This window comes from Xiphophorus couchianus, chromosome 15 (genome assembly GCF_001444195.1).
Source record: "Xiphophorus couchianus chromosome 15, X_couchianus-1.0, whole genome shotgun sequence".
NCBI lineage: Eukaryota > Metazoa > Chordata > Actinopteri > Cyprinodontiformes > Poeciliidae > Xiphophorus > Xiphophorus couchianus.
Window position 1 is genome coordinate 2,912,952 of NC_040242.1, and position 27,739 is coordinate 2,940,690.

Sequence of the window (27,739 nt, forward strand, 5' to 3'; positions counted from 1 at the left end):
CTGATTAGAAATGAAAAAATCTACCTAATTTCTACATGTTTAAACTGCAGGAGGAAATAAATCAAGTTTCAAATCGTATTTCATACATAATGTCAGAAAAATGTTTCAGTGACGTCCAGTTCATTTATAATACAGAGGAGATTTTAATAGATATGGTTATTCATAAAAAGTTAATTTCAGGAATTTAAAATGTGGAACTCATGGCTTCATTCACATTATGTTCGTTAAATAGTTATTTTTTTAATTTGATGATTATTGTTTACATTTAATAAAAACTCAAAATTGAGACAAAATTAAGACCAAAATAAAAAGAAACTTTAAAGCAGAAATGTTTTGTTGTGACGTCTAGAAAAATGGAGGAAAACTGATTTGACATTTATAAGTCAAACAGTTCTGGATGTTTTGTGTACGAAGGATAAACCACTAAAGATCACAGCTGAAGAATCTGGTTCCTCACAGTTCTGCTTCCAACATGTGAGTTCATAGAAAGTTTAGTAAAAGGTGAAGAAGTGTGGAAATTTTACTTGCTTGTGTCATTTACTTTTTTTCATTCTCTGAATCACAACAGAAACAAGAACCATAATCCTACACTGCCACCTGCTGGTCAGTTCGTCTTTACTCGACGTTTCTGTCTGCCACGTCTTTTTTTAAGGTAATATGGCAAATAAACCGATTAAATGTTTTATTATCTGTTATAGTTCTGTATTCTGTGAATAAATAACAGATGTATTTAGATTTATAAATCTAAAGTTTTCTTACTTTTCTTTGTAACTCTGTGGCAGGACGAAATAAATGTAATTGTTAAAAATGATGATGTCTCAGATTTTTATTGGGAATTTATGCAGCCCAGTGTTAAACCACTTCCTGCAAAAAGCCTCCTTATCTGCCTTTTTAATGTTGAATTAATAAAGAACATTTCCATTCCTATCCGTTTATAACTCAGGTCATAAATCTTATCTAAACTGAGCTTTAAAATCTAATCCAACATTTTACAGAGATATAAATCCTAAATACGTCCAATAGCTTGAATACTATTATCCTGAAATAAAAGCCACAAGCTTTCCCATTAAGCTCATAATACTTATGCGACTTTAAATTCATGAAGTGAGAGGTTTAATCTGCAGAAACAGTACAGCAGCATAAACAGCAGGTGGCAGCATTGTTACGGTTCAATCCTGCAAAAACCTCATTTTTATCATCAGTCAATCTGGTTTTAAGGAATATTAAAACCAGGAGGGTTAATAGGGTCAGTATTATATAACTGATTAAATCCACAGGTGCTGGACTCTAACATTGGGTTTTAATATCATTGTGGATTTGTTTTAGCCTAATTATATTTGGTTTGCAGACTGTGGTCAGTCTTTAGCTGCAGCATTTAAGTCTTTTTATCATATTTACAAACTGAAACTGAAGGTGGAACAGATTTGTGACAATAAGCTGCTAGATGAGATGAAGGAAAATAAGATTTCAACAGATTGCTAAAAAAAAAAAAAAAGTTCCCCCCAAAAAATCAAAGAGAAGAACAAAATTGGGGAAAATTGGGTGATTTCTCTGTGGAAATGTTTCTCCACATGAGGTGTGTTGGACCCCGAGGTCAGCCCGAAGCTCATCAGGTGGAAGAAAATGGATTGTAAGCCGTGTAGCGATCAAAGACGCAGGCCAACATGCCACACCCTCTGCTCCAACACTAACTAACCTCTTTGAGGGGAAACTCACTGACCCCTGCAAGCAGAGCAGACAGGGGGGTCAGGGGCTGGAGGAGGCTGGACGGTTCCTGGAAAGAAGGAGGAACAAGATGGGGTGAGGAGAGGTAGAAAAAAAAAGCTTTTCTCCTAAACCTTAATGCCATCTGAGTGAAACCACATTAAAAAACACAATAAGGTTAACAAAACTCAAACACATGACAATAAATCAGAACATTGTCCTGGTCACACACTGCAAAAAGAAAAAAAATCTTACCAAGTATTTTCATCTAGTTTCTAGTACAAATATTTTAATGCATTTGAAATTTGACAAAACTAAATCACAACTAACTTTTCAGCAAGAAATAGGAGTTTATTTTAAGTCAATAATCCCTAAATATTCATGAAAAGTACTAGTTCCACTGGTAGATTATTTCACTTATAACAAAACATTTTCCCTTCCTAAGAGTCCTGAATTGCTCCAGGATGGCATTTCTGGCTAATTAATATGTTCATCAGTTTTATTTCATGCAGACAAAACTTTTGTTTTTGCTTTATGAGATGCAGAAACATCCATATTTTGTTTATTTTGTTGTTTTCTTCATTTTCAGATATCGGTTCACATAACAGCTTATATATATATATATATATATATATATATATAATTTTGAGAAATAAAACGTAATAATCATGGCAGGTTTGATGGTTTGGAAACATTTACATTTCATGTTTTCATCTCATTCAGTTTCTCACCACTGTAGTGAAATGACACACTTTTTTCTGATTGGCCACCATCTTTTGTGCCCATTCATAAATTCATCCATGCAGGAACAATCAGAGCTTTGTGTTTCCACTCAAAAGATTTACTCCAGTGGGAAATGAACAACTGGTGTTGCTGGGTGAAATTTTAATTAGAGACAATAGAAGACGTGACCGTGTCGTCGGGATGGCAGTAGCTGGCTTCGCTCCAGAAAATTATGTTTAAATATGATTTTGACCAGGATTCCTTTCAGTCTGTGAAAGCAAAACTTTTAAAATTCTGGGTTTTCTGTTTGTCTTTGATTAAACTATGTCTTCCCAAAAGATGAAGCAAGAAACCATTCTAGAACATCTTTTGTGGGATGCTGTCAGAATTTTTAATCAAACTGAATTGTTGCTGTCTGTATTTCTGTCTATTCCTCTCTAATCATGAAATGGGTTTTTGTCTGTGGTGATATACGGTTCTGGTGCCGTCTGCCCAGGCAAAATGGGCTCCAGCAGGAAACCAAATTAAGAGTAAATAATCACCTCATAAATCAAACAAGACAAATGGTAAATAGATATACAAGCAAGAAGGGAAGAAAGTCAGTAAACAAGTAAATTAACTTACTAAATAAATAAAAGCCTTGACATGTTAGAAAATAGATGCATATTGCACAACAACGTATAAAACATTAGACATTAGCTGTGTTTTCATTATGAATTTTTGCCAAACTGTGTCAATATTCTATTCAGCTAATGTCAAAAAACACTATTTCATAATTGTGGTGTTTCCATTAGATAAGAAACATACTTAAAATCACACGTGAATAGGTTAGTACACGCGATAATTCAATAAAAACACCATCATCCTCCAACTACTTCCTGTCACCTTCATTATAGTTTGTTCTATTAGAAACATCCGATTGTTGATCAAACGTTTTCATTGCAGTTACAATAAGGCCACAAAACTATCTCCACATGTTTTTAGCAAAAAACCTGAGTTTTTTCACAATTGGTTTGTTTCCATTAAGCAAATTTATTTTCAAAATGTCAAATTCCACAATTATATGGTCAATGAAAACACAGGGTTTTTTTTTTAGTAAAAACAGAATATAAATATCTAACCTAGACTTTTAGATATGAGACATAAATGAAATATTGAAGGGCTCAACTTGTGTATTTCTGCCACACTCACTTTCTTTTTTTTTCTTAAATTAGCATTTTGTTTGGTGGCTCCTGCTCCAAGTTGGCACAGTCGCCACCAGAGTGAGGTAATGGCTTCTGAGGCGTCTGATTGGCTCCTGGAGACCTGCCTATGGTGGTCCCACAGATCTGGGCTACAAATGGGCTGAGAGCAAACTTCAACCTAAAGGCTGACCCCCTCTAGTGTACACACACACACACACACAACCCTGAAATTCCTTGCCTTGTCTCCCTCACTGATGAAGGCGGCCATTCATGGCCGGTGACAAATTACTACTGAAGCATGAGACTAAAGAGACCCCCCATCCCTGTGTTTCTGTCTCCATCTCGCTCCATTATGGACTGTGTGAGACTTGTGGGACAGAAAATCAGGCAGGACACCCCGGCCATGAAAGGAGTCTTATGTTTAGCTGCCCTGAACAGAAACAGAGCAATGCCAGTTAGGTTTTGTCATGAAAAACTGCATTGTTATTGTATCACTTAGCCTGGAAGTAAAGGTTGAGTTTTCACTTCAAAGAGCAGGCATGGCATGATTTGTCAGAGATATTTAAAGATGGAGTGGTAAAGATTAAAGAAACGGCAAGGAAATTTTTATTTTTTATTTTAATTTAGTCAAATTATAAATGGTAGAATATCTAATATTGTGACTAATAGCATTCAACATGCATGGATGTTGATTTGTTCATGCAAATCTGGCATTAAAAGTTACTACAAAACATCTCACAGATTCAAAATTAAATCTGAAAAAAATGTAAGGGAGGAGAGTTAATCCTCAACAACTAAACATAACATTTCAAATAAAGATAATTTAAGTTACATTTTCTTTTTGAAATCATTCTTTTTGCCTTCTTGGTTCTGGTCAGAACCAGTCTGTACTCCAAACAGGGCAGGCATCAGCCCCTAAAGTATAGCTTGGCCATACTTTGACATTTTCTTTTCTAATTTGCCAGTTGTCTGACTTTGTGTGATAATTATCACACCAAGTCCAAAAGCAAAAGCAACAGATTATCAGTGTTTGAATCTCTATGGTTAAGACAAAGGTCTTAACAACAAAGTTAACATTTATCTCCCAGCATTAACTTGCTCCAAAGGTTAATGCTTATTTAAGTTAATTTATAGGACATTTAATTCAGATATCAACCTGTGTGGAACCTGCGTTGTTCTATCAAGTTCAGGTTTATTTTTAAAGTGCATTTCAGCAACAAGACAACTCAAAATGCTTCACATCAGAAAAACCTCATACAGTCACCAATTGTGAAAAAAGCAATAAACATTATATTTTGTCAAATGCCATCATGAGAATAATCAAATCACATCATAAAATCATCAGTCAGCATATCTGGAGATTTTTATATTTCTCAATACTGGAATAGCAAGGACTTTTCCTGAAGCATAGCTATTTACGCTCAATGGGCATGACGTCACCTGTCAATCATTCTAGGCGGTTTTTGTCAGCGTGCGCATGCGCATTACCACAAGGTAGGACGGATTGTCGGGTAGCACAGGAAGTCAGGACGCCGGGGTTGTCATTGGTAACGCGCTGCGGTTACAGAGATTTCGAGCAAAATAATATGAAATAAAGGTCAAAGGTTGTCAGTGGGGAACATGTAATCCTGGCAGCCGTCACACTGAGCCTTTATAGGACGGAATATCCATTTAAACCCAAACGGCGTCTGGAATAATGCAAGAAATGGACCAAGGCCTTCGACCCCATGTCCCGTTGAAAGAAACTGATCAACGGCAGGGAACCTCTACATGTTCGTCTGTAAGAAGGTAACTGGAAGCAAACATCCCATTTTAATGACACTGATTGATAGTCAAATCAAAGATCAATAAGTGAATGTAGTTATGCTTGATTTTATGTGTGTAAATTCCTATGCTAGCTTTATGGCAGCATGAAAACATGTGCTGCAGTATCTGCATATTCACATTTAAACACCTTTTTATGCTAATTATTGTTAAGCATTTACCTAAAGGCAGATTTTCACAGGCTCGAAGTATTTAAGTCATTACTCACTTGCTTTGTACGCAAAACGTGTCTGACTCATCATCGTCCACAGTCACATGGGAGACTTTGTGACCCTCATTCATTCTCTGGTTTAAAGTTGATTCTCCACCGTTTCCCGCAAATAACCTTAACGACCTGATGTACAACTCGTTGGAGAATATTTTTGTCTTTCGTCATTGCCTCAGTGTTGGCTGATAAGGCAAAATTGACTCAAAAAATGTCGTGTGTAATGCGTTGAGTTTCACTTCCTGTGCCTTCACGTTGTTTGTTTGTAGGTTCGCTCTACTTCCGCCTGGGGGCGGAGCCGGCGTTGCGTCATGTCAATTTCAGACTAATTGCTCTGCCGTAAAGAGTGATGTGTACATAAGAAAGTACACAGAGACAATCCCCCAAATCACAACTAATGAATTAAACTAGTTTATAAACTTTATAGGGCTCCTAACCAGGAAAAATGTAAATGATCAAGTTCATCTTTCAGCAAGAGGAAATTAACTTTTTTGTGCTACAGATATCCATTGAAATAAAAGAAATTAATTTCATATAATCAATACAATTTCACAAGAAGAGATTTCAGAGGCAGAAAACAAATGTGCCTTTAACAAACATAATAAAATTAAATATATATTCATGCAGAAGCTTCTTAAAGAGATGGTTCTTCAAACCTAGAGATGCTGAAAGGGATTATCTTAGCTGGACAAAGGTGATGTGGAGCATGGACTCCCAGATTCCTGCTCCCCAGGAGAGGGCTGCTGGACGGTTATACTGTCCTGACAGTAATCCTCAGATTAACTGGTGTGGGCCTCCACCAGTCGGCCAGAACAAAAGCAGAAATCTATGCAAACTTGAACATGTGGGTCAGTGAGCCAAACCAAACCAGTCAGACAGTCTGTCAACCAAAAACAATGTTTCAACAACTGGATTCAGTCATTTCTTGCACTGCTAAGTGTCGGCAACAATACTTGGAAATATTTAACCGTTTTCTTAGTTATTTCTGTTTCTGGAAAAGGCTCTGTATTGGCACCAATGAAGACTTTTCAAAACTGCAATCGTCTGAAAGTATTTAAATACTCGTCTCCTTATATTTATCTTGTCTGTTTGAGCTTAAATTAGCATGTGAATGAATTTATGTAGTTTAAATAGAAATCTAGTGGCTCTCCGGTATTCGGTGCGGTTAGAAACCACAACCGCCTAATAACTGAAATCCACGAATAATCAAATAATTTTGATTGAGAGAAAAATTTGCACGGTTGGAGTATTTGGAGGATGATGGCATCTTTGTTTTATGACTTATTGCATGAACAAACTTATTCAGGTGTGATTTTAATTGTGTTTCTTTAATGAAAACACCACAATTGTAAAAATGTGTTTTTTCAACATTAGTGGACTATAGACAAAGTTTTACTCACACTTGTAATGGAAACGCAGACACTGTTACCCATGCAGCCTCCCCTGACAACATGAAGCCCTGGGTGGTGAACCATATTGACCACAACCAAAACTGACACTAATTAGACCTTTAAAAAGTTTGGAACTGTGGAAAAACAAACAAACAAACAAACAAAAAACAAAGTATTGAACAAAAACAAGTGATCTGTCACAGTTTTAGCTGCATTTGTGTTTAAAGGCTCAGTAATAATAATAATATTAATAATTATGTCTCTACTACATTAATAAAGAAACATGCTGTTTTGGTAGTTTGGCTGCTACATAAAATGTGCATAAAATACTGGAAAGAACAGAACAGCAAACATTTCATAAGTTTATGAAGCTTAAAGTCCATCATAATCTGCAGCAGAAATCTCATCTACTCACACATGGTTTACAGTTCATCAGTGTGACTGCTCTGGAGTTGAAAGGATTGCTAATAATAGTGAGCGAAGCGATGGATCCACATGATTGGAAGCTCTGCTCCTGTTACTATGGTGATGGAGTCCTCTGCATTGCCATTCCTAGCACCGTCTTAGTCTCCACGGTTACATTTGGACAGGAACTGAGCGCAGGGAGGCCGGGGATGGACAGGAATAATAAAGGCAAAGGGGCACATGAGGGGAAAGAGTTTGGCAAACTCTCCAAGTACAGAGTTGAGGCTCAGGAACGGTTAATAAAAAACCAGACCAAACAAAATCTTCTCCCAAAGTCCTGTGGGTTTAATTTACTAGTAAACCTAGTAGTTCATTCTTTAAACACGAGGATATCTGAACAAATACTAACTCAAGTTCTAAACCTAAATTTCAAATTTTAAATGGGTCTTAATTGATAAAATAAACTGAGGGATAAAAAATGGCTGCAGCAAAGCTAACCTTTGCTACGTCCCATCAGAAAGTGAATTACATTAATTTTAGAAAGTGATTTTGAAAGATGGGAAACTTTTGTGTTTTTTCCATCCAGCTTTTGGTGATCTGAGCTGATGCATTTGAACACACAAAAAAGGCAGTGTGCGGGACACTTTGGTTCGGGTCCACTCAACGTTAGAGGAGCGAGGCAAAAGGGACAAAAGAGTCGGGAGGGTGATGGGAAGGAGGTGAGGGTCAAATTCTTCAGTTGGTGGCTGAGAAACGCGGGGGATTTTCTAGAAAGTTTGAACAAGAGAAGAATAAGATCGGGTGGTGGGAGGGAATGAACTTGAGTGTTGACGGTCAACTGGTGTTGACTGCTGTTGCTTTGCGTCTCCAGCAGGGGGAAACTAGTCCGTGCTGCTTCTGTTTGTAACTTTTAACTGTTATTTCCTCAGTCTTTAAGTGAAATTTTTCAAAATAACTCATTTGAACACAAAGTATACCGGAGGAACAATGCAGTAACGGTTTTATTCATGTGAGGCTTATCATATTTTCATCCTACTGGGACTCCATTTTCCTCCATTTTCAAGATTTCTAAGGCCTCAGTCGTTCCTGAGCCAGAAACGTTGGTTCCCAGACTCTCTGTGAAAAACGTTGATAAGTTTCGTATAAGAAGGTAGCAACTCTGTCTAGTCACAACAGATCAGACACTGAGCATGTCTATTTTCTGTTCTCATTCTTGCAAGAAAAAAGTGCTGCAAGAGTGAGAATCACCAATCTGCCTGGTCACCAAGTGATAGTTAATTAGAGGAAACTTCTTTTACTTAATTTTATTTATAATTCTTTAAGGATAATTAATCTATAAATAAACCAACGTTGCTCAGACAAAATGTTTCTCTTTATTCAGAGAGAATATGCAGAAAACAAAATAAATCCATTATTGTGCAACATCTAACACGTTTTCTGTTTAGTTTTGATGAAGCAGAAAATGAAATTTATAAACATTGTTTGTATTAAAACACAGATTCACATTTAATTAGTTTTAGATAACAAAAATCTCACTATGACATGGCATCTGTAAAACAAACATTTAGTCAAACAACAACACGATTTGCTCCCATTAAATGATCCTGAATCAACTGAACTCCCATCCTAGATACAGGCTCAATTCTCCACAAACACATTCCTGATGACACACAAACAAACTGTGCATTTCTTATAGTAATGATGAAGTGCAAGAAAGGGTTAACCAAAAGCACTCACAAAAACAGAAAATCATGTATTTATATCTGTAAATAATTCTGTTTATCTTTAGGCAGCACTTACAATCACCTATCGAAAAAAAATGATTCATTAATTGAGCAAGATATTTTTTTGGTTTACCGATGTTTCCAGTAACGAGTAAAAACTTTAAAATAAAATATATATATATATTTTTCTTAAAATACAAATTATTTATTCTGCAAATATTTAAACTAACTTTATTGACTGCTAAATAGTTTTAATTAAAATTTCAATTTCAGATATTCAGCTTATCCATAGAAAGTTTGAGTTTCTGATATTTTCAGAATATCAGAAAAATTCTACATTTGAAAACACTTTTTGTACTTAACCCAAATTATTTCTAAATACTAGATTTAGTTTCCATGGAAACAGAAACTGTGGGAATCCAGCAGAAAGTAGCAACACATTTTGGGATTATAATTGCACTTTGACACATTTTAAATCAATAAAATAAAATCAATCTATCTAAAAAGCGCTGAGGAATGTAGACTAAAATATACATCATGACATCTTCTGGTTTTATAGAATATGCAACAACAGTTTTTGGTCATGAAACGTAAACATTCATCATTAAATAATTATATCAGGTAGTTCCACTGTTGTGCTGCTCAACATATCACATAATCAGTTTGTAAAACATAAACAGCATTTATTTATGATCAGTTTGACCAAAAGTCAAACAGAAAAAGTAACCATAGAAACAATCAGTTGTTAATTTTATGTTTCCAAACTATATTAGCATTTATGCAGATCATAAAAATATGATTCTCCACATCCATCAAGTAAAGCATAAAGTGACATAAAACTGAAACACCAGTTTGGATAAAATCCTGATGGTTTCAGTGAAGGCAGAGTTTAACATTTCCCTTTTATTTGATTCCAGCAGATACAAAAACGTGCTAAAGATTTTAGTTTCCTGAGGATAAACTTGCTACCAGTCTGCACTGGCAGCACATTTGGAGTACGACTGCTGGTCCAGGTAGAGAACGGCACACACCTGGCGGACCTTGCAGCTTCCATCACAGACGATGCTGTTGCTGTAGTCGACCATGAAGTGGGTGAAGTATTTATCGAAGGCTTTGCTCTGCGGCAGCATGAAGCTCAGGCCCAGCTGAAGCAGGCTTTTCGGCTGCAGGTCGCTCAGTCCAAAAGCCTTGGTCATGATGTATTCCAGCCTCCAGTCGGACCTTTGTTTCTCATTGGCTTCCGTCAGATTCAGATAGTACTGCCAGATATCCTTCAGAGGGGCAGAAAAGAACCGCATAGAAGGAGAGACAAAGAAAGAAAGCAAAGCCAGTTTGAAAGCCAGAACCAGGTTTTGTGTTTTGATTGGCACCGTGATTAATCATAAAATCACATTTAGCTTCGCTCTTTAAACAGAGAGAGGAAGGGTCATTAGAGGTTTAGCTTAAATAGGTTAGAATACCTGCTCAAAAGAAAATAAGTCATAAATCCTTAATTCCTTTGCTAAAATAACAAAACAATCAGTATGAAGTTCTTTATGCATCAGGCTCAGCAGAACAGATTTATACATGAACTAGGAGTCAGAAATAAGAGACTTATAACTGTTTGTTACAATAAATAATTTTTTGTCCTCTTCACTCTTTGCCAAATTCATTTGGTTTAATAAAGTCAAGTCATTTCGCTGCCTGGCTTTAAAGTTGATACAGAAACTTCATCTTGATATCAAAGATCCTTTTTTACCCCCAATATGGAGACTTAGCATTTTCCAAAACAATGATGTGAATACTATTATATGCTTATTAAATCTGTGCTATTTGTATGAGATAAAAGCAAACAATAAAATCAAGCTTTTAGTTCGTTAAAACCGTCTTACCATGACATTGTAGTCCTTATTGTTGTACAGATACATGCGGAAACCTGGGTTGTTGGAATACGGCTCCCAAAAGCTTTTGATGGGTGTAACAGCCGGCGACACAAACAGAGAATTCACAGGATTTCCTGCAGAAACACAACCAGATATACTGTCACAACAACACCATAAATATCCATTTAAATATTAACTCACTTATATGTTATTCCCAATTTAATGCAAATATCACAGATTTACTCTTCTGTGGCCACATAATTATTTAATTTGATCGATAATGGCTGTAATACTGCATCACAGTAAACAGATTAGCTTCAGGGAATAACTGAGAGTTGCTTTAACGATCTCAAAACAGCAGAACTAACCATCAGTTATCTTAATGCAATGTGTTGCACTTCATAATGAGATGGATATTAAAGTAAACCATTAAAATTAGACAGCAGGTTTGGTTATCAAACAGCTTACAGGCTGCAGTAATAACAGTGAGGTCAGTTAAAGTAACGTTCAGCGTGTTTAGGTCCACTCTGCTGGTTTTTCTTGCCTTGTTCATCCAGCAGCACCATGATGCTGTCTCTGTGGGTGTGGCCATAAAACTGCCCTGCAACAACATGGCTGTACTTCCTGAAGATGGCCACCAGCCTCTCATTGTGGCTCCCTCTGATGGCGGTGGTGTTCCCGACGAAGGGCAGGTATCCCACCGGGACGTGGGCGATGACGTACACCTACAGGACAAAAACGTTAAACTGCAGGGATTAAACTGACTGAGCACACCGGCTGTAAGGTCAGAGTTCAAACCTTTTCTTTGCTCTGAGCAGATTTCTCCAGAGTATTCTCCAGCCACTCAAACTGCCCGGCTGGGTCGGTCATGTTGATGGTGACTTCATCAGGTCCGTAGTACAGGATGGTGTTGAGGCTCAGCAGGCGCAGGCCCGGTTTTACCAGCTGGGAGTAGAAACCACCTGCAGGAACGAATCAGATCACAAAACAACCAACAGAAGAAAACAAACCTTTAAAATGAATCTATTAGTGATAAACAAGCAATAAATTCAAATGGCAAGAAGTATAAACTGCAAAATGTTCATGTGATTTTATGTGCACCGATACCAAATACTAATAGCAGGTTTACTGCTGCTTCTCAAAACTTAAGATTTGCTGATTTTCTGTCCTAAAATTTTGCTGATTTTTGCAAAACATCAAGAAATTAAAAAAATCTGAATATGACTAATTGGTATTTCAAACCATAATAAAAATTGTGCATTTGGATTAAAACACAAAATGACCATCCAATAGAAGATGCAAACATTGTATGTTCTAATATTTACAGTCATATTACCTTTCCTGGCTACTTCTGAGGCCTATAAGAATACAACTTAATTCATGCTAAATATACCAAAACATTTATGAAGTGATGCAGATTTCCTGCATAATAATGCAAAATCTAAACTATACCGTTTAATTTAATTTGGTTAATTTAAAGTCTGCAAAACACCACAGCTGTCCAAAATGCATTTATATTAAAAAAGTATGGACATTTAAAAAAACTGCTCATTTTAAAAACAAATTTATCCTTTAATGGACTAATTAGTATATTCTCCAAATGCATGAAAAAATATTGAAATGAACCAAATGTAGCCAGATTTCCTCTGACTTTTAAGTCAAATGTTCAATATAAAAGTAAAGACAACTTTACTGAATAAAAATAAGATAAAACAAATATTTAACTATGCAGAATTTCTAATCAGCCTGAACTGATAAACTGATCTGAAGAGATCAGAAATGATTTCAGTTCGACTGCTTTACTCTGAGATTAAATCTGTTTTGGTTTCTGGCTCCAAAGTGAAACTGAACTGAACTGGATCTAATAAAAACATGAAGCAGAAGCGTAGCTCAGTTTCACAGCCTGGTCCATTTCCCAGCTGCAGCTGCATTTAAAACATCCTGGTTGGTGTGGAAGGTTTTTACGCACCTTGTGAGAGAGTGGTGAGAGCTTCAGGTTCCAGCCAGCGTTTCCACAGAGCAGCAGCTGCTTTGTAGATGTCGTTAGTCGAGTCTGGCATCTGGTCCTGCATAATAAGTACATACAGCCATGGTGAGAATAAATACGTCCTAATCTGATCTGGCTTGGTTCTAAAACAAAATAAACAAATACATAACCAAAATCGAAGTTGGTTATGTTAATAATAACAATGTTAATATAATCTCTGTTACAGATTTAATTAACTGTAACAAAGTTGCCAAAAAAGATAATCTCTATTTTATTGTCATTCAGTTTTAAAAAGTTTAGGCACAGCCACTGTTTGACATCTATGAGACATTGCAGTAAAACTGCAGTCAAACTAGTCTTTTCCAGCTTTTAGGGGCAGATAAATCTGTAAGTCATCAGCAAAGCAGTTAAGTGAAAGGCTGTGACATGAAAAAATGACCCCAAAGGCAGCAGTGCAAACAAAGCTGGGCCCAAAACTCAACCTCGGGGAACACCTTAGCTAAGTGGGGCGATTTCCGAATTAGAAAAAAAAACTTCCCCTTCTTCAGGGCTACCTGAATCCACAGCCTGGTGATGACTGGGCTACACCGTCATCCTTCAGCCTTCCTCTCTGTGAGGCGCCATGGTTACCTGTGGCCAGTAGTCATGGTTACCTGTGGCCAGTAGTCGTGGTTACCTGTGGCCAGTAGTCGTGGTTTCCCAGTGCAGGGAAGACAGTCAGGTTGGGGAAATGCTGAGTGATGGTCTGCGTCATGTTACTGATCACCTGGATCACCAAGTCAGTAGACAGTTCATCTGGAGGGACATGAGGCGGACTGTCCCTGTGAGACAAAGAAAACCTGCTCACTGAGCTGGTAGATCTGCTTAAGTCATTAACCGTTTGGGTCAAAAAAACCTGTGAAATGTATCTAAACTGATTTATAGCTCAAACTTAAATCATTAACCTTATAAAAAACCACTAAAGAGTACATCAAAGGTCATTTTATCTTCAGCAAAGAGGAAGTGATAGTTCCTCTTCATGGTACATTTAGTTTTGTTACAGAAATGCACAACAAAACAAAAATGCTGAGCTAAACTTTCTAAGCAACACGAGAACATTAGTAGAGAGAAAAAATTATGAGTTAATCTTTCTTTATCATATAAACAGAATAATAAATGTTTATTTATAAATACTAAATGTTTTGTTACAGATTAACTCATTCATAAAATAAAAAGGACGACATTGTGAGGTTTTATTGTCTCAATCCAGACAATACAGAAGGAAGTGATACTTCTGCTTAGTCATACATTAAAGTTTTCTCTGTTCCTTATTATATCAGTAGAGTTCCCTAGTGAAAACGGCGTTAAGTAGGTTTTGAAAAATGTTTGTTCTCTGGTGTTTCTTTTCAGTATAAAAGTAAAGACTGCTGTACAGAAAAAACTAAGATAAAGCAAATCTTTAACCATTTAGCCATGCAGCATTTCTGATCAACTACACATGAACTGAGAAACGGATCTGAAGTGATCAAGAGTTTAATTACTTTCCCAATGTTGGAGGGTGAATTGTTACTTTTACAGATGTTAAAGTTCCCAGGTGTGTTTATTAATTGCAAAACTGACATTGCAGTTTTATTTGACTGAAAACTGGCTGTTTATGGTGCAGTTACAATGACTGATGGGCTAATAAACAACTTAAATACTGAGCCTGTAATCTCTTCATTCACAGTAATTTACATGAAAATGTTGAAGCAATTAAATCATTCAGAATAAACCACATTTATTCCCAGAACCCCAGAACCATTTTTATCTGTTTTAAAGAAGTTTATGTGAGATCCACAACAGAAATAAAGAAACAGAATGTAAAACTGCTGATTGTTTTAGTAAACTGGTTACTTCTATTGCTGACAAATATCAACATCATCAATGTTCGGCACAATTTTACCTCCAGGTAAACTCACTAAAGGACAGAACTATAACAAAAGAAATCACAAAACCAATATTTCCTCCATCATTGGGAGTCACTTTCTATCTGTACTGACCCGGTCCAGATGATGAAGTCCTCCGGCTGTGTGAGAGGCGCCATGTTGGCGAAGGCCGACTGGATCAGGCTGTAGGGGGAATCGCACAGGAAGTCTCCGTACAGACCGGCCTGGGTGGCGGGGGCTCCTTTGGAGGAGAAGCAAACCTTGGTGGGGTCCTGGGCCAGGTGGTAGCTGGGGTCCAGGTGGAGGTCCGTGATGTGCCAGAACCTGCCTGGAAAAACAGGACACTGGATCATATTAATAGAAATAATGAGATATCACAATCAGACAGTGACAGTGATGAAATCCTGAAACGTACGACTCCTTCGTCCTACTGACCCATTGTTTTATCTGTAAACCCTTCAACTGGCAATATATTCTCTATTTCACTTTTCTTAGTTTAATAAAAAATTTAAAAATGTAATTTCTGTTTTGTTAGACACTATCCAAGAGTTGTTTTCTCCTTTCATTTTCTTAACCCCCCCCCCACCACCACCACCACACACACACACACACACACACACGGTTGGTCAAAGTTACAATGGTTATGTCACCTCAGAAAGAAAAAAAAAATCAATCTTTATCACTGTGTTTTCTAGGGCAGCAGAAGTGGAAGTCTGACGTCTCAGGCAGAACTTCGTTTAAAACTCTCCCAATTCTTACATATTTGCTTTTAGAACAAAATATTCACCTTCTACAGCAGATTGTAGCTTTTGGTACACATTATTAGAGCCTTTCTAACAATTCGGCAAGTGAGTAATGAGCCAGTTATCGCCATATTTATATAGATATCCACTTTTACTCATTTAGCTAGCAACTCTGCGTTTCATACCGTTTAAAACCGCAAAGAGAAACTTTAATATCCACAGGCTAACCCCTCCTGTACACTTAGATCTGCGTGATTCTCTGCATATTGACAAAACGTGAGTTTTCCACTCACCTGTTCCTGACAGGTAGCTGCTTCCGGTCGGAGCAGCAGAGCACGGAGCCGCTGCGAAGAGCAGCAGCAGAAAGAAACGAACAACCTGAGCCATGATGAGAGGACAGAAACAAAACCGAGTATTTTACATGGGTTTTATATGAAGTACAGTAGCTGAACTAAAGTAACCGGTCACTTCTCTGAAGTAAACAGGAAGTAGTTCGATCAGCTGATCAGCTGACTGGTTTAGATCTGAAGGGGGAGGAGTAAAATAGGGGCACCTACTGTGTTTACAACTCCAGCAATGACAACAAACCAGACAGTAATTTGTCTTTTATACCATATTTGTTTATGATTGTAATTAGCAAAGTACATTTTATTTTTTTTTGGGGGGGTCAATAAATTAATAAATTAACACTAATCTAATTTAGATCATCAAAGATGATTTATCTAGATTCATGATCTTTTAATGTTAAAAATACATTTCTGTTTTATTGTTCATTCTAATAAAACTTCTTGTCACCTATGTAATTTATTTAAACACTGATTATGTTTGGGATTACAACATATTCTACTAAAATTATTAATTTGATTTATAGTAAAATTTAAATGAAATAAAAAAGGAGAGCATTTAGTCATGAATAAATCCAGTCAGAGGAACATTTCTGCCAAAACTCATTCAAAATGTCCCCAAGTTCGTAATTAAAATGTAATGCATGAAGTTTAATTATCCCAGAAAATATCCTCACTCCCACCCTTCCCTATGTCAAAGGGTGTGGCCGATAATGGCGTTAGACATTTTCTAAACTGAGTGCTTCACATTTCAGAATTTCAAAACGTGCTACAAAAACAGCTTAATATTATTTTGCAATGAGAAAAATCTGTGTTTTTGTTATTGGATTAACTTTATTCCCTCATGGAGAAAACATGATGTGCAATATTGTAAACTTTTTGTATCAAATCATTTATTTTAAGCAATACACACATGAAAACACAAGACGTTTCATTTCTTTATTTCAGGTCTTACACAGAGTTGCAAAGTCGTTCCATTTGTCATGACAGAAATGTATTCATATAAAAAAAACATTTTACAAAACATGTGCAGCTTGCAGATCTTTTACATGTGGAGGAGAATGAAGTGCAAAGAGCAAACAGTCCACAATAATTATAAAATGGAGGCGGGTTGGCCGGTTCGTGGTGCTGCCAGCTGGAGCTCTCATGCCTTCTCATAGGTGCGCACCGCATGGATGTCTTCAAAGGTCAAATTCTGCACAAAACAGACAAAATGATAAAGTTTTATTAGCAAAAACTTTGATTTGTAATACACTTTGTTTAGACAAACAATCATAAAAAAGAATTTTAGATGCAGTCATTAAGGAAGAATGTTTGATAATATTTAGTGTTATTCTTTGCTGCCAATTGTTTTGCTCCACTTGTGCTTAAGTGTCATTAATTTGTGCACATAACCAAATTCATACTTCCAATATTTAATAAACTGTTGTTTGTTCATGGAAAAACAATTCACAATGTTTAGAAGAACATGAACATTTTTACAAAATTCTGTGTTAAGCTTTTTTTGGTAGATAAAATAAATAAAAGTCCACATGCATATGAACTGCATGTGTTGTCTTTACCATGATCATTTTGCCATCTTTGATCTCTCTGACGAACTTGGTCTCTTTGCCATCCCACTTCTGGACGTGGACCAGTTTGTCCCCATCCAGAGTCACTGTGGACTAAAAGGAATAAAATAAGAGTTACAGTGTGAAAAATCCTCGAATAAACCAGAATAAAGCTGCTGGGTTTTCTGCAGAGTTTAAGATGTTAAGTAATTTCACAGTTATAAAAATCACACAATTTCTCATAAACTAACACTAATTTTCACTCAGTTATAAAAAAAATTCAACTTTTTAGTTTGCAGAAAAGTTTTACGCTTGTTTTTAAATCCTTAGTGTCTTTAAATTAATCATAAATAGTTTTTTGATCTTAAAACATATTTTGTTTGCTTCAGTTGCTCATATTTAGACAGTGAATATATTTCCATTTTACTGCAACTTACTGAATAGAATGAACTACAGCAGTTTGTGTTTTGTTTTCTGGGCTCTTACTTTGCAGTTTCTGTCGTCGGCGGTGGTTTCGTCGAACTCCTCCCCCAGCGTGAAGCTGATCTCGGTGTTTTTGAAGGTGCTCTGGGTGCGGATCATCACCTTGTCTCCCTCCTGGCTGATGATGACGGTCGGCTTGGTCACGTTACCAACCTGCCTGGTGGCAAAGCCCACACCTGAGCAAGAGAAACAGGTATGAGATTCTGTTAAACCTCTTAAGTATAAATGTGCAGTTTGCATTCAAAAATAACCTGAAAACATAGATTTATTTTGTACTTGCTCATAATAAGGATCAAAAAAGACAGAATCTGACTCACCAAGTGCTTTCATGTACTCATCAAAGTTCTCGCTCTCGACCAGTTTCCAGGTGGCACAGAAGGCGTCGACCATGGTGAAGGTTTGCAGGGGACAGAGTTATCTCCAAAGCACACTGAGCAAGCTGCAACTCTTCCAGGTTTACTCCACACACTTATCATCCTGCCTCTTATTATTATGCACACATGTGGGCGGTGCCCAGCATCGCATTGGCTCAGGAGATTTTAACTGAGCTGTGATTGGCTGTTAAATTGGGTCAAGTTCTTTCAGCAAAAAATAAAAATGGAATTAGCCCATTTGTCTGTTTAATGATGCAATTACTCTTTTTATTAGTCACTTGGGTGTATATACTCTAGAAACACGAAACAGATTTACATTTAAAAGGAGCAGATTTATCTGTATATCAAATTCTGCTTTGATCAATAGGAGAAAATATTTAGTGGGGAAAAGTAAACACTACAGTTAACTTTGAGCTCAGATCAGTTTTTTGGGTGTTACTGAATGTAAATCTGTATCAGATCAGATCAGACACAAACTGATTCATGTTTGTTTTAAGGAGTTTGGGCATTTTCATCCATTTGTGGCCTTTAGGAGTCGGACCGTTGGTTGTGTGAGGAATGCTTCCTGCAGGGGGTCGGCGCTCAGGCAGAATCACTTTGTTTGACAGCCTATTGTCCTGAACTGCTTGAACGCTATTCTGCACAGTTCCAGACACAATCTCTTCATACACACACACACGAACGCAAACACATGCACACACACTAATTAATGTGGGTAAATGTCTGCATACGTCCGTGTTAGAGACCGAACACAGCTAGCTTTCTAAAGAACCAGAGAAAAAAAAGCTTAAAGGAAGAAAACACATTTTGTCGTGTTTTTTTCCCAGCCTGAATTTCACTTTTTTTTTCTTAAAACTAGAACTTCATGACAATAATAATAAAAGTTAAAATTAAACATTTGCTCCTAAAATATATGAAAATAGTTGCTGCCTGTCTGGAATCCTTAGTAAAACCAGAAAGAAAACAAACTGACTGTATTTCAGAAAACCTTTTACATTTTTCTCTGTATGTGTAACTACAGCTTTGAAGAAAATTTCTATTTGAAAAAGATCCTTCAGTTTAATGCAACAAAACTCTTTTTAATATATTTTTCCTCCTGACTTCATTTTTTTAACATCTCTCTTCAATTTATTTTACTATTAACTCCTCTAGTGTCTTCTCTTTTACTTTTTTCCTGCTAGTTGCTAAAGAATCCTTTACTCTGATTTACTAATGATCCGAATTGTAAAAGTATGAAAATGTGGTGCAATTCAACAGAAATACCAGAGTTGTTTAATTATTTTTAAAGAAAATAAGATAGTATAACTTTGGGGTATTTTGGAAGTCTGTTATCTGCTTTCATCATATGTGTGTATGTGCAAACATGAATACTTATGCATTACATACTATTTGCAGGGATGTGATTCATTATCAGATATCGGCAGTGGTAAACTTGTATTTTGTTTTCTAAGTAGGATAAATGTAGAAATGCGGCAGAAACATGATGAAGGATCTCTAGCGCCCCCTTCTGGTAAATAGTGGGCACTGAATAGGGTGCAACAATTTCGATCTGCTTTTCATTTTAAGACAAATATTTAACTGAATCAAGGAGGTTTTTGTATTTTTTTTTCACATAGTATGAAAACAATATTTTATTTTAAATCCCAGTACAGATTTGTTTCTAACTGCACATTTTTCACCAAAGGAAAGATTTTTTTTCTCACTCAGATGTTTTCTGTGCAGAAATCTTATTCATATCAGTGGAATCTGAACACAAACATTCAGCTTCTGTCTAATTGTTAATTAACTGTTAAGAATAAAATCATAAAGAGGACAAAAAAGTTTGATTAATCAACATTTGAAAAAATATTCAGGAATGTTCATCAAATATAAAGTACATTGTCACTATTGTTTCATGAGAAACATTATAAATAGGATCTATTCGCTTTTTATGCAGCAGTGATCATTTCCAGCAAATCTTCAAGGCATTTTACACAATAAGGAATTCCCCAATTTATTTTCAGAAACATATGATCAAATAACTGTTACAATTACATACTTTCCAGTTCAGTCCTGGTTATAATACAAAGCAGTAACATTCACTCAATAAAGCTGATTGGTTAAATAATATAAGGCAGGTCAGCATTCATTTTGCAGCAATCCCTCCTTCTGATCAAGCATGAGGCGACAGAGGGAAGGAATGACTCTGAGTTAACAGGAAGGAATCTCCATCAGAACCAGGATCAGTGTTAGTGATCATTTACTGGGTTTAAGAGCCTTTTCTAAATAATCTTACCATCATCTGTTCTTTCTCCATTTAGCAAAAAGCTGCATACCATATGTCTAGGCTATCTTAGTATCAAAATGTAGGACACAAAATCTGGAACAAAACATTTAAAAATGTAGAAAAAAATGGGGAAAACATGAGAAAGAAAAGGTGTTAGGCTTTTGTAGCAGAAAGAGATCTTCCTGTCTGATGATGGACAACTGGAAAGTTTTGATGTGTATAAGAATAAATTTGACACTAGAGATGACCAACAGGATGTACAGTAGGTGTATCTATTGTTGGTGAGGTGTTAGTTTCTGTCTATTTTTGAGCTGATCTAAGTGTTGCAACATTAGCAGCAGAAGGTTTTAGTCTGGTGGATTTCTGGACATAAACTTCAACATGTCTGACGTTATGGAAAAATTCAGCATCTGTTTTCTTCTCAAAGTGTGAAACCACAAAAGTTCACAGATATTTATACCATAATAGTCAAACATTATGAACTTTAAAGCACAGAAGAACATAGACCTTGGAGATCATGTCTAACAAACCATTAGCAGATATTATGCACAAGCCTTCAATGTTTCTGGTATTTTACAAAAAAGTGAATTCTACAGAGTTTACATTTCCTGCTTCTCTCCACTAGAGGGCCTCAGCGCTCATTGATGTTCTCAAAAACATTCTGTCACTTTCAGTTTTATCTAGATTAAAGTTGTTGGAAATAATGGTTTATTAAACAACATCTAATCTCACTTATTTACTGAGTGTAGAGTAGAGATGGTCAAGATCGACGGCAGCCTGAGCAGAAGAAGAAGAATTCACTGTGCTGTATGTCACAGTGTCTGGGACCTGGAAAAAAATAACACACAAAAATAAAGATACATGTTTAGAAAAAATCAATATCACAAGTTTAATTATTCTTTGTACATTTACTATTTCACAAACCAACATGCTGCATATTTTAGTAATTATCAGTAGCACATGTTTCTTAATAATCTATTGCACATTACTCTATAACACATCTTGAGTCTTAAGAGAAGCTTTTAGGAAAACAACTTACTCTTGGCTTTTTCTTGGTCTTTTTGGTCTGACTGATTTTGGCGTAGTGGATGTCGTCCTCAGGATCCGTCTGTACACAGAATGCAACAAAATAAATAACACGCTGTATTGTATTTAGATTAGCAAAACATTAGATTCATTTATTTTGGTTTAACTAAATCATTTTCTCAAAATCACCAGCTTTTTAGTTTTTACAGTTGGACATTCAGAGTGAGTTTCTTCTGGATTTAAAATCCTGAAGGAAAAATCAAACCTGTAGATTTATGTTACCTCACTGTTCTTCTAGCTTTTAACAACCTGCTAGCATAAGCAGCAAGTTGCTTCTATTTGTAGATATTTTTTACTCACTGAATAAATATATCAGTTGAGACCACTTTTAATTTTGTTGTACAATTAAGCAATGACAGTAAAATTAATTTACCAATTCATGTATTCACAAAAAAGCTTGGATTAAAAAATAGATTTTGCTACTGAAAAGTGCGTAATTTTTAAAAAGGCTTTTATATTCTTTAATATAAGGAATGCCAGTAAGTGTGGAGGCCACTGCAATTCTATTAGTTCATATTTTAAAAATTATTTCCTTCAAAACACACAATTTTGACCAATACAAACAGGATGATTTTTTCAAAAATAGTTTAAAGTTAATAAATAACTAAAATGACTCTTTTATATTGAAGATTAAATGATTTACTTACTTCTCTTTCTTTTTCCTTTTTCGTTTTATTTTCTGAAAAAATAAAATAAAACAGTAACTTGGTTCAGTTGTTGCTCTAAAACATATTTCCTGTCTGTTTTCTAATGTAGAGGACAGACTGAATGTGATGTGTGTAAGATTGTTTTTAAAAATAACAATAATAACATACTCATTCAGTTTCTGTTGGATACAATTTTTAAATGTAAAGTTTACCGAAGCAACAAAAATGTTTTCCTCACCTCTGGTTTTCTTCCATCCAATGATCACCAGAACAGTTACTATGGTAACTGCTGGACCGATTATATAAAACATAGACCAACCTGAAAAAAAAAAGTTTATCCACCATCACTGTTTGATAAAAAGACTAAAATAAAACTGGAAGTAAGATTAGACTAAACTTTATGACTCAAAAGATTCAGTTTCTACCTGGAGTTTTGGAGAAATTGTTGACATTTGTAGATGAATTTATTGCCATTGACGTCAATTTGTTTGATTCTGCTGTTACTGTTGATAAAGTTGCAGGTAATTTTGTTACAGTTATTTTTGTTGTTGTTGACATTCTTGTTGTTGTAGTTCTAGCTGGTCGTGTGGTGGTCGTTGTCTTGGATGTTGAATTTTTAGCTGACAAGATACAATAAAAGCAGATAAAGAAACAATTCAGTGTTATAATGTAACTTCAAATCTTTAAATTATTGTTTTCAAACTGAGTTCATAAAAATATTCTCACCTGTTTTTCTACCAGAGGACTGAATCTTGTAGTTGAACAGCTGCACTTTGTTACTGAAACTATTTGTAACTTTACACTTTAAGTTTTCAGAGTTTACCTTCCAGTTTCTGTCAGATGCTGGAATTGTTACAGTAGCAGAGCAGGACTGATCCAATTCCTCCATGTCTGACAACATTTCCTCTCTACCTTCATTCAGCCACTTCACTGTGTGTCTGCAGTGGTTATGATCCATCACAGAGCAGGTTAGGATGATTTTATCTTTCTGTTTTTGTTTATCCACTGAAAAGAAAAAATATAGCTTAGTAATTTTTCTGGTTATGTTTTAGTTTGTGGTTGGACAGTTTGTTCTGACAAACATGATATAAATACTCACTTTGAATAACAGACAGAATATTGTTAGAGTCTGAACTTTGTTGTCCGTTTATAAACTGTCTGCAGTTGTACTGACCAACATCCTCCACTGAGACGTTCTTTATAACCAGAGAACAGTCTGATGTAACGTTCAGTCTGTCTGATTTAGCTGCTGCAGCTTCATGAATCTGTCCTTTTTCAAACAGTGTTGATAATCTGCTGTTAGTGAAGATCCAGGTGATGCTGTTACATTGATTCCTAATGTTGATCACATTTCTACAAGGCAAAGTGACTTCATCACCATCTCTGACTGCTGAGTACTGAGTTTCAACAGCTGCTGCTGAGTAAAAAAAGGTCAGAAAATGGAAAAATATATATATTTTATTTCTGCTCCATATTACTGAGAATCATTTTAGATCCATTATACAGTGTATCATTCAAAGATCAGCTGCCAAGTCTCAATAAACATGAGTGTCTCACATAAGGAAACATATTTAGTTTTAGTTAGTTATTAAACTGTTTAAAATTATTGTAAAAATTGCTTATAATATTCTTACCTGTTAAGTAAAGCATCAGCGTTACAAATAAAGATGTTTGTTTCTCTCTAGCAGTGATCATTGCTCCTCTCTGTCTCTCTTGCAGACAATCAGAAATGACTGAGAGTCTAAAGAGGCAAGAGGTGAAATATGAGGATCTTTGTGGTTTGTGAGGCGTTACTTCCTCATCATGACTTCACTCTGTGTCCCATGTTTGAACTTTGTTTGCTCTTTTTGTTTTTATCTTTCTGCAAAAAACCTAAAAATAAAAAAAAGTCTGCAGTCATCTCTTGGTTATATTTGCAAGTTTTGCTGTCCAGCTTTGGGTTTTTCCCATACAAACTAATATATCTCATAAACAACTCTATGACTTTATCTGTGGTCAGTGAAGTGTTAGTTTCACAAAGCAGCCAAATCTATGAACAAAAGCTGTTGCAACGTTTTTTCTGCCTCACACATCAGGATAAATTTGACTTTAAACGTCATGAGATACAGGATGTTGTTGAAGGTGTTAGTTTTTGTCTCTATCAGATCTGATCTAAGTGTTTCAACATTAGCAGCAGCAGGTTTGCTCTGGTGGACTCTTTTTATTTTAGGATATAAACTTCAACATGTCTGACGTTATGGAAACTCAGCAGCAATTTTCTTCTCAATGTGTGGAACCATAAGTGTTCAAAGATATCCTCTTCAATAAAACATTTACAGATATGGTGATTAAACCTTCACTTTTATTTAAGAATATTTTACAAAAAAGTTATATTTAATTAATAAAACAGTGCACAACATACACAATGAGTCTTTATGCTTTTGTCCACTAGAGGGCTCTAGTGAGCAGTGACGGTTCAAATGGATTATCTGGAAAGAAATCTGTTTCCATTTAGATTTATCTGGATTAAAGGGGTTTTCATGCCTCTTTTCTCAGCATAAAATAATTTATTTGACTTATTAAACAACATCTGATATCACTTATTTACTAAGATTACAGTAGAGGCCATCTGGATTCACAGTGCTTTGCGTCAAGCCAGGAATCTCAGAAAATACAGCAAAAATACAGACAAATATGATTAAAATAAATCAAAATTGTAACAAATCCTGTCTCACATAAACTTATTTTGCACATTTACCTCAGTTACTTGTCTTTCCTCACAGCTGTTGAGGGAAGACCCCAACGTCTTGTTCAGTGATCAGCTATCCTGCTGAAAGTTTGTTTTTCGCAGTTTCCATAAGTTAAAATGTTTCTAGTTTCACCTGCCTCCTACTTGGATCTGGGTTCTTTTCTTACTTCACTGTTAAAAGCTTCAATACAATTTAAATGAGAAAGGTATCACCCTTTAACTGTAAACATTGTAGATTATCTGGTTCACTGTGAATGGAGCCTCGTCTATCACAGCTGTACTTTTAAAACAATTTGTAATTATTATTCTGTATGTAGATGAAGCTACATTTAGTAGAATCATTGTTTAGGTTGTTTTTTTACCTCTAAGGATCAATAATGATCAGCATTACTTGAATGGCATGTTCTCTAGTCTTTCTCATCTTGAAAAATGACAAAAAGAAATCGGGCTGTGTGACACATTTTCCTTTTTTTCACCACATCGACCCAGAAATGGATGAAAAATAACAACATGATAATTTAATCAATTACTCATTTCACTTTCTTCTTCTTTTCCTGAAAAGAAGCAGAACATTTAGGTTCAGTTTTTACACTGTGAAAACTTCTTCCCTCTGTTTTCTAAGGATCATCATGTTCAGAATAATGACCTGTGTCTAACTGTTTATATTAAATAACTCTCTTGACATGATTATTCAGTTAGTTTTTTCTTTTCAATCAAATATTTACACCATCAAGATGAATTTGCAATTAAGAAAATCAGTTTTCACCTTTAGTTTTCGTCCATCTGATGATCACCAGAACAGTTACTATCATCGCTGCCAAACACACAGGACGGATAACGAACGACCAAACCCATCCTGGTAGAAGAATTATTATAGTTACAATCACTGATTAACATAAAGGATAAAACATTCAGTTTCTACCTGGAGGTTTTGATAAATTGACATTTACAGATGAATTAATTTCCTTCGTCCTCCATTTGTTTGGGTCTTCTGTTGTGGTCGTTGTTTTTGTCGGTGATGTCATTTTAGCTGCTGACTCTTTATCTGAAGAAAAAAAAAGAAAAGAAATTCTTTGTCTTTCAGTATTAGATGAACTATAACTCAGAACTGTTTGCTTCAATCCAAATCCTTCATTTTTTATTTTCAGATTGAGTTCTCACCTGTTTTCCCAGACGACTGAATCCAGTAAGGAACCAGCTGCACGTTGTCAGTGTATTTATGTGTAACTTGACATTTTAAGTTTTCAGATGACTTTGGCTTCCAGTTTCTGTCAGATGCTGGAATCGTTACAGTAGCAGAGCAGGACTGATCCGATTCCTCCATGTCTGACAACATTTCCTCTCTACCTTCATTCAGCCACTTCACTGTGTGTCTGCAGTCGTTATAATCCGTCACAGAGCAGGTTAGGATGATTTGATTTTTCTGTTTTTGTTGAACCACTGATGAAGATGGACATCAAACAAAAGTAGGAAAAGAAAAAAAAATACTTTAATCATTTTTGTGGTTATGTTTTAGACTGTTGTAGTAAACATGATAATGTAAATACTTACTGTGAATAACAGACAGATAAATGTAGACGTCTGACTCTTGCTGTCCGTTTACATACCGTCTGTAAGTGTAAAGACCAACATCCTCCACTGAGACGTTCTTTATAACCAGAGAACAGTCTGATGTAACGTTCAGTCTGTCTGATTTAGCTGCTGCAGCTTCATGAATCTGTTTTTTTTCAAACAGTGTTATTGTTCCTTTACCACTGAACATCCAGGTGATGCTGTCACATTGATTCTTAGTGCAGGTCACATTTCCACAAGGCAAAGTGACTTCATCACCAACTCTGACTGTCGAGAACAGATCTTGTTCAGCTGCTGTAGCTGAGAGACAGAGATCAGACAAAAATCACTGTCCTGCTTCCTGTTAGTGTGAGGATCATTTTAAACATCTGTACTTAAAACATCAGTTTCTGCCAAGTCACAAAAAATAACTGTACTATTTAACAAAACATATTTAGTTTGAGGTAGCTTTACATCATTTTTGTTATTTAGATTTTTAATATTCTTACCTGTTAAGTAAAGCATCAGCGTTACAAAGAAAGATGTTTGTTTCTCTCTAGCAGTGATCATTGCTCCTCTCTGTCTCTCTTGCAGACAATCAGAAATGACTGAGAGTCTAAAGAGGCAAGAGGTGAAATATGAGGATCTTTGTGGTTTGTGAGGCGTTACTTCCTCATCATGACTTCACTCTGTCTCAAAAATTTGTTTTCTTCTTAATCACACCAGGACTTTATGGCTGTTATATGTGTGGTAGCTGATGTGTTAAGTTCACAAAGAGGTCAAATCTTTGACTAGAAATTGGTGATTTCTTTCTATATTGTTTTAAATGTGACCCATTATGCTTCCTGGAACAGGATATGATTCACATTCAACTTTATTCAAGTCCTGAATGGGCAATTAATGTTACAGCAACTATATGTAAAACAGTTGAAAAGTGAAAAACAATAAGATGTACTAAAAATATCAAATATAAATCAATAGGATAGGTCTATATGCAATACAAAACATGTTGATTACATTTTAATGCAGTCAACATACTGTACACACGTTCACC

General features: G+C 35.8%; 3 protein-coding genes and 1 long non-coding RNA gene across 8 annotated transcripts; all 4 read right to left on the bottom strand.

Moving 5' to 3' along the window:
- Positions 1 to 647: 647 nt before the first annotated feature.
- LOC114158576 (uncharacterized) lies at positions 648 to 6,018 on the bottom strand. The gene is made up of 2 exons (XR_003598431.1): positions 5,644 to 6,018; positions 648 to 1,774 (listed from the first exon to the last, which is right to left on the bottom strand). It is a non-coding gene; the product is annotated as an uncharacterized LOC114158576 (long non-coding RNA).
- Positions 6,019 to 8,789: 2,771 nt separating this feature from the next.
- smpdl3a (sphingomyelin phosphodiesterase acid like 3A) lies at positions 8,790 to 16,164 on the bottom strand. The gene is made up of 8 exons (XM_028040207.1): positions 15,950 to 16,164; positions 15,028 to 15,241; positions 13,686 to 13,830; positions 12,992 to 13,088; positions 11,821 to 11,984; positions 11,567 to 11,747; positions 11,032 to 11,156; positions 8,790 to 10,431 (listed from the first exon to the last, which is right to left on the bottom strand). The coding sequence occupies exons 1-8, from the start codon at positions 16,041 to 16,043 to the stop codon at positions 10,126 to 10,128; spliced, it is 1,326 nt and encodes a 441-aa protein (XP_027896008.1). The 5' UTR covers positions 16,044 to 16,164; the 3' UTR covers positions 8,790 to 10,125.
- Positions 16,165 to 16,925: 761 nt separating this feature from the next.
- LOC114158135 (fatty acid-binding protein, brain) lies at positions 16,926 to 18,530 on the bottom strand. Its single transcript, XM_028039408.1, has 4 exons — positions 18,351 to 18,530; positions 18,037 to 18,209; positions 17,563 to 17,664; positions 16,926 to 17,195 (listed from the first exon to the last, which is right to left on the bottom strand). Exons 1-4 carry the CDS (start codon positions 18,421 to 18,423, stop codon positions 17,145 to 17,147), a joined length of 399 nt encoding a protein of 132 aa, XP_027895209.1. The 5' UTR covers positions 18,424 to 18,530; the 3' UTR covers positions 16,926 to 17,144.
- A 1,844-nt stretch (positions 18,531 to 20,374) lies between these two features.
- Positions 20,375 to 27,530, bottom strand: LOC114158202 (uncharacterized). 5 transcript variants are annotated; one of them, XM_028039524.1, is made up of 8 exons: positions 27,195 to 27,530; positions 23,506 to 23,823; positions 23,133 to 23,411; positions 22,832 to 23,026; positions 22,645 to 22,725; positions 22,407 to 22,438; positions 21,713 to 21,781; positions 20,375 to 21,501 (listed from the first exon to the last, which is right to left on the bottom strand). In XM_028039524.1, the coding sequence occupies exons 1-8, from the start codon at positions 27,253 to 27,255 to the stop codon at positions 21,406 to 21,408; spliced, it is 1,131 nt and encodes a 376-aa protein (XP_027895325.1). In that variant the 5' UTR covers positions 27,256 to 27,530; the 3' UTR covers positions 20,375 to 21,405. The 5 variants fall into 5 exon arrangements, with proteins under 5 accessions (XP_027895325.1, XP_027895324.1, XP_027895327.1 ...); XM_028039523.1 differs by lacking the exon at positions 27,195 to 27,530 and adding an exon at positions 24,041 to 24,723; XM_028039526.1 differs by lacking the exon at positions 27,195 to 27,530 and adding an exon at positions 24,041 to 24,722 and having other exon boundaries at positions 23,506 to 23,820.
- Between the last annotated feature and the right edge of the window lie 209 nt (positions 27,531 to 27,739).

What these genes read in the sequence shown, in the direction of transcription:
- smpdl3a (XM_028040207.1), bottom strand. Translation starts at nt 16,043, where the DNA reads ATGGCTCAGGTTGTTCGTTTCTTTCTGCTGCTGCTCTTCGCAGCGGCT. An exon ending in CTGCTCAGAGCAAAGAAAAG is followed by an intron (nt 11,748 to 11,820) that starts GTTTGAACTCTG and finishes TTTGTCCTGTAG; the next exon opens with GTGTACGTCATCGCCCACGT. An exon ending in GGTGCTGCTGGATGAACAAG is followed by an intron (nt 11,157 to 11,566) that starts GCAAGAAAAACC and finishes GTGTTTCTGCAG; the next exon opens with GAAATCCTGTGAATTCTCTG.
- LOC114158135 (XM_028039408.1), bottom strand. Translation starts at nt 18,423, where the DNA reads ATGGTCGACGCCTTCTGTGCCACCTGGAAACTGGTCGAGAGCGAGAAC. An exon ending in TGAGTACATGAAAGCACTTG is followed by an intron (nt 18,210 to 18,350) that starts GTGAGTCAGATT and finishes TCTCTTGCTCAG; the next exon opens with GTGTGGGCTTTGCCACCAGG. An exon ending in CCGACGACAGAAACTGCAAA is followed by an intron (nt 17,665 to 18,036) that starts GTAAGAGCCCAG and finishes TATTCCTTTTAG; the next exon opens with TCCACAGTGACTCTGGATGG.
- LOC114158202 (XM_028039524.1), bottom strand. Translation starts at nt 27,255, where the DNA reads ATGATCACTGCTAGAGAGAAACAAACATCTTTCTTTGTAACGCTGATG. An exon ending in GCTGATGCTTTACTTAACAG is followed by an intron (nt 23,824 to 27,194) that starts GTAAGAATATTA and finishes TTTTTTACTCAG; the next exon opens with CAGCAGCTGTTGAAACTCAG. An exon ending in TATTCTGTCTGTTATTCAAA is followed by an intron (nt 23,412 to 23,505) that starts GTGAGTATTTAT and finishes TTTTCTTTTCAG; the next exon opens with TGGATAAACAAAAACAGAAA.